Source organism: Scyliorhinus torazame, chromosome 3 (assembly GCF_047496885.1).
Source record: "Scyliorhinus torazame isolate Kashiwa2021f chromosome 3, sScyTor2.1, whole genome shotgun sequence".
Classification (NCBI taxonomy): Eukaryota; Metazoa; Chordata; class Chondrichthyes; order Carcharhiniformes; family Scyliorhinidae; genus Scyliorhinus; species Scyliorhinus torazame.
The window spans coordinates 251233362-251239361 of NC_092709.1; the positions used below are offsets into that span (position 1 = coordinate 251233362).

The 6000-nt window shown below is 43.7% G+C and overlaps 1 protein-coding gene across 10 annotated transcripts in view; it reads right to left on the bottom strand.

The window, feature by feature from the left end:
- The window catches only part of LOC140409050 (protein unc-13 homolog B-like), a 933512-nt gene extending 931373 nt beyond the window's left edge, over positions 1–2139 (bottom strand). For 7 of the 10 annotated variants that reach the window (XM_072497102.1, XM_072497101.1, XM_072497096.1 and 4 more), the window contains exon 1: positions 1933–2138. In XM_072497102.1, coding sequence (XP_072353203.1) covers positions 1933–1954 — 22 coding nt within the window. In that variant the 5' untranslated portion in view covers positions 1955–2138. Of the gene's footprint in view, positions 1–1932 lie in introns of all 10 variants that reach the window. The other 3 variants (XM_072497095.1, XM_072497100.1, XM_072497103.1) reach the window with 2 other exon arrangements.
- Positions 2140–6000: the final 3861 nt, after the last annotated feature.

The following is a 6000-nucleotide window of genomic DNA, read 5'->3' on the forward strand; positions in this document are numbered from 1 at the left end:
GACATTTAAATAAGCCTAGTTAAACTTCATAAATGTGATTTAAATTTGTTTAACTACAAATGCAAAGCAAGACCACATCTTCTAGGTTGCTCCACATCTGATGAAATATGGACTAATAGTATTTCAACTGCAGCTATATCTGCAGCTGATCTTGCATTGCTACAATACGGAAATCTCTTGGCAAAGACACACATTGGAGGTTACAGCTTTACAAGCTCTTAGACCCCAACGATAGCTAATGCGAGAACTGATAAATACACAGCCTTGGTGTCCAAGGCTCCTGGTCAGTTGGGTCCCAGTGGAAAAATCTCTTGACAATTGTACCTTTTGATCAATTTTTGATGCATTTCACACCTTACGGAAAGACAATATTTCAAAAATGTTGGTCAGACGTCATAACTGCTGCATTTTCGGAATTATTTAACTGATAATGGAAGTTAGGATTTCTCGTTAAGGCTAAACGGCAAATTCCGGACTAAACCCGAATTCTTGGCAATGCAATGTGGTCACCAACAGTTGGAAGGCGAAGCATCATGCACAGCCCAAGACGGTAATAATTTTGACATATTTCCCTCCTCCTGCAATTTAGGCGCCTAATTGGTCTTGCTATAGTCTAAACAGTTCAGATACTCAAAATGGAAAAGTCTTGGTGATTGCTGTAAAATCCGATTAAGGGGGATAATATTGGGATGTTTGCAGATTGCAAAACAAATGGAATGGTATTTCAATTATAGTAATGAAATAAGGGCTGCGGCGAAATATACCATTTAATATGTTAGGGAGCTTTAGATTCTTCCAGCCTTGGATGCACCGTGTTCCAGATTCGTGTTACCGTTTTGGATAACCGGTATTAAACATATTAAATTGCGTAGTGTGGCCAAATATAAAATAAGTGCGATTACACCAATCGTTCGAGTCTTTAAATAAAGCTTACAAAAAAACAAACGATATTAAGTTTCTACTTTTAAAGTTATCTTCGCACGTCCAACATTTATAAATGCCCAAAAGTAGTGAACAAATGCTCCGAGAGCAAACTGAAACCTTTCCACACTACCTAGCCCGCAGCGAACGGAGTGCACTCTTAACATTTTAATGACTGTACAAGTTTCCCAAATACACCAAAAGCATCGTGAAGAGTAAGTGCCCAATAAAATGTATCAATTTAAAATCCGTTCAAAGGTTGCGTTTAAGCGAGGCTCCCTTCGCACACATCCGCAAACTGGAGGAACCGCTTTGGTTTAATGTACCATGTTGATAGTTTATCCAATAGTCGCCCTCCAAGAGGAGGCTTTAGGTCAATTACCATAATCAGGGACTTGACCATAATCAGGGACTTGACCATAAACAGGGACTGTCTTTCAATAAGTGATAACATCGCATCTCAGATGAGATCCGAAGAACTGGTTTTAAATAGTTTAAGGATCGACTCGAGAGCGCAAGATAAACCAAACACACAATACACAGAACGAAAAGTTTCACTGAGGCAGCAGCTGCACATATGCACCAGCACTTTGTGTGAATAATTCCCAATACGGTGTCAGCGTCCGAAATGGGCTGGAGGATGAGATGGAGGGTTGGACAAATAAACGCTGAAACGGCAACAAGTCGTGTACAGAACCGCAGAAACAGCTGCGGCTCATGCCAAACCCGTTAGATGTGACACTGCATTGACAAAATAATACAGAAAGTGGCGATCGGGGCCGGAGTATCTTGAAACCAGCAACAAGTCGGCTGACTTATTGGAGAAGAGGGGCCAACAACACTTGTTACCCCCCCTCCTCCCCGGCCTTAAGACTGGTGCCGGCTACGTGGGGCTGGCAAGCAGATGGCTGAAGGCAGGTTGGGTACCAGCACTGTGTGTGTGCCCGTGCCCCAGGCCTCTCCACCCGCCCCCTCCCGCCTCGACATACACACACCCTGAGCAGCACTCACCTCTCACACAAAGTAGAGACATAGTGCACCAAAGTCCGCCCAACGCCGAGGCTCAGAATATCAAACAGGATTTTACTGGCGGAGGGCAGGAGCTCGCTCCCCGCCCGGCGTCGCCACTGACATCTCGAAGCAACTCCGAGTCTCTCGGCGCGGCCACTGACAGCCCATCGCCATGTTGATTAGTCTCTTTATTCCAGAGGCGGAAGTACCATGTCTGGGGGGGGGGGGGGGGGGATGGAGGGAGAGAATGGGCCGTTCCAACCAATGGGCCAGCGCCCCATCCGAGCGCAGGGCCAATGGGAGAGGAGAGGAGCGCGCGCGAGGCGGGGCCCGAGGGGCGGGGTCGGCAGGACCGCTCAGCGCGTGATGGTGCTGTCAGGTGAGTGACGTCAATGAAACGGGAGCCTCTCCCGTTGCCAACCTCCCGAGCTCCCAGGTAAAGCTTTCGCCCCGCTTCATTTCCGGACAGTCAGGTCCCCTTTCAGGCTGGGCGCCCGATTTATCGCACAGATTGCAGCGCAAATCGACTGAACTTGCACAATGCAACTCGGTCTGAGTTCCCTTTGTTTTTATGTTCGGAGGATTAATTGTTCAGTGAGCCCTCCGAGGGATTTTAAATCCACACAACCTATAGCTGGGAGGACGCAGAAATGTATATTTGTCACTTTCGAATTTTTTAAAGGAGGCAGTGCATTGCCACCGTTTCATACTTGGTTGGGCTCAGTTCAAATTCCTGTATTTGCTTTGCGAAACCAATATAAATTAATCCAAATTAAACCGGATCGACAGTTAAGAATACACGTACACCATTCAACAGGGTTATTCACTACTAAGATAATTTTTAAAAACTATTTGAATATCCAAATCGCGCATAAACACGAGCTCCTGCACATCGCAAAGTTTGTTTTAGATAAAGGAGTTAAAAATAATTAAAGTACATTTAAGTTACCGATATGGTTTCCTGTGGATACTCTTCCTTCCTGCAACTCATAAACACAAGTCTCACTACAATATTAAGTGCATAATACAAGGGTACGGATACAAACAGTTCTTCCTCCCTTTTTACATATAATATCTATGTTACACATATATTACAGCATTGCCAAAAATCGCTTGCTCAGATTAGCAACTTCCTCGGTGGGATATAATAATATATGTCAGCGTTCCCACTCAATTTTATTTAAAAATCAATGCTTTGGAAATACATGAGAATATTTAAAATTCTTCCACATTTCGCCTGACTGGATTATTTGGAGTTTGGACGTTGAGATTAAATGTTAATTAGCTGCAGGCACGTCGCGATGAAAGGTCGTCTATTTGAAACGTGTTCGCTCTGGTTCTGTGTGCACAGATGCTGCCTGACTTGCTGAGTATTCCCAGCACTGCTTTTATTTCACATTTCTAGCGCCGCAGTTTTCCTGTTGTAGCCACAGACACGACCACATTGAAGGCGACTCACCACCTGAGCCATTGAACAAACATCCCGCGCGCGCGAATCATACCACAAATTGCCGTATGTTTGTTAACACTTTTCCATACACATATTCACGAATTACCCACAGAATTGGTTAAACTGCAGGAAGTATGCGTGCATCATGAATGCACATCCCGATAGGCTGCTTACCACCATTTTTGACCGACTGCAGGTGGTGATGGCCTTTGTACCAAAGGGTTATATCCTATTTTTCCTTTATTCCTGCAGGTTCCGTTCGATGTCCAATTGTATTGAGGGATTCTTATGCTTAAACAGTTAATATATACGTTTCAGGTTATTCCTTGCTGAATAGTTGAAATTATACGTAAAATTAAGAAGGCCTAATTGGCAGGTGCTAAGTATTCATGGTTAGTCGTTTTGTGATCGTACAGAAGAACTACAGCTATTACCCACAAACATATGAATACTCGGATACTTAGATTTGATCACCTGCCCTTCTGTAATTTAGCTATTCCAGAAGTTAATGGGGAACGAGCAGTCTCCTGGTATATTTACGATCTTATGGGCGGGGGGGGGGGGGGTGAATAATTCAAATAAACCCTCTTCAGTCTGGTTATTGTGACTTATTGGACATCTGTAATTACATAGTTAAGATAATCAACCTTTTCTATCAGCGGTATATATTATGTGCGCGCGTTTTATTACTAATTTTATACCAACTCCACATATGGTTGGCGCCATTTGAAGAAACAAATGTTAACAGGACTCTTCGCGATGTGTTAAAATGCATCCAGCAAACCGAAAAAAGTATAATTTCTTCAAATATTATTCTCTACCGCATTTATTTGGAATTGATTCCGTGTATCGTGTAATCGACGGTTGTTCCAGTTAGATTAATCAAGTAAATTAGGAAACATTACATTTTTAATGTATCTTGAGAAATATAGTTGCATTTTTTTTAAAATCTGTATCGGTTCGAAATTCAAACAGCTTTGATAAGCACATTTTACTCTTAATATAGAACATCGAGGCTGTGCAGCACAATTATGCATCAACGTGGATCCGAAATAATATGTGCATTTGTCGAGATACTTAAAACAAATCTGCTGTGGACATTCATACCAAAGGATTAATTGTAGTTGTAGTTATTTAAAACCCGCTGACAACAAATTTGAGAGACGAGCTGAAAGCGGACCCGATTACGAGTTTATTTACACCACACACGTTTGTGTGCGCATTAGATGGAAAATAGTGCCATCTTGCTGCGTGCTGGAGTTACCTTTTGTACATCTCAAAGCCTAAACACTTGTTTTTCAAAATCTACTTCTCCCCAGGGCCTCTCCACCACCGAAAAGGACCAAGTGGAGAGTGCGATGGGTTTTGCCATGGTTTTTGCGAATTCCACCCACATATACAACATCCCACATTGTCATAGCTGTGGGGGAACTGCTGGACCAGTCGAACATTTAGCTCTGGTGCACAGGGTCTTCAGCTTTACAGGTGGAATGTTGTCAGGGTCCACAGCCTTTGCTATGTGTGTTCATCATAATGAGCTATTTCTTAATATTAGGTGAATTGAACTGAAATGTTTGGACACTGTCATCCACAATGGTGAAGAATGTGGGGCTTATGGTTGAAAACATTTACAAGCACCATGGACTTGCCTCTAGCAGTCATTTATTAAGCTTCACCTGGTTGAGGATGACAATGTTCATGGAGTCTCCACCAGTTGTGTTCTTGACTGGTTGTGAATCCATAGAATCCAAATGGTGCAGAAGGAGGCCATTCGGCCGATTGAGGCTGCACCTATCCTCTGAAAGAGCATCCTACCTAGGCCCTATCCTAGTAACCCCATCTAACCTGCACATCTTTGGACTGTGGGAGGAAACTGGGGCACCTGGAGGAAACCCACACAGACACGGGGAGTGCATACAAACTCCACAGTCACCGAACGCTGGAATCAAACCTGCGTCTCTGGCACTGTGAGGCAGCAATGCTAACCATGGTGCCACTGTCCCGGTAGGATTATATTTATTCTATGAATGTAGGGATAAGTAATGATGTATCTCCCCGATTCTTCCTGCGCAAAAATGAAATTTAATGAAAAGGAAGTTACAGCAGAAATTGGAGTAAGATAAGGGAAATAAAACAATTGCTCATCTTGACATAGAACATAGAAAATACAGCACAGAACAGGCCCTTCGGCCCACGATGTTGTGCCGAACCTTTGTCCTAGATTAATCATAGATTATCATTGAATTTACAGTGCAGAAGGAGGCCATTCGGCCCTTTGAGTCTGCACCAGCTCTTGGAAAGAGCACCCTACCCAAACTCAACACCTCCACCCAACACCAAGGGCAATTTGGACATTAAGGGCAATTTATCATTGGCCAATTCACCTAACCCGCACATCTTTGGACTGTGGGAGGAAACCGGAGCACCCGGAGGAAACCCACGCAGACACGGGGAGGACGTGCAGACTCCGCACAGACAATGACCCAAGCCGGAATCGAACCTGGGACCATGGATCTGTGAAGCAATTGTGCTATCCACAATGCTACCGTGCTGCCCTTAAGAACAAATAAATCTACACTATATCATTTTCCCGTAATCCATGTACCTATCCAACAGCT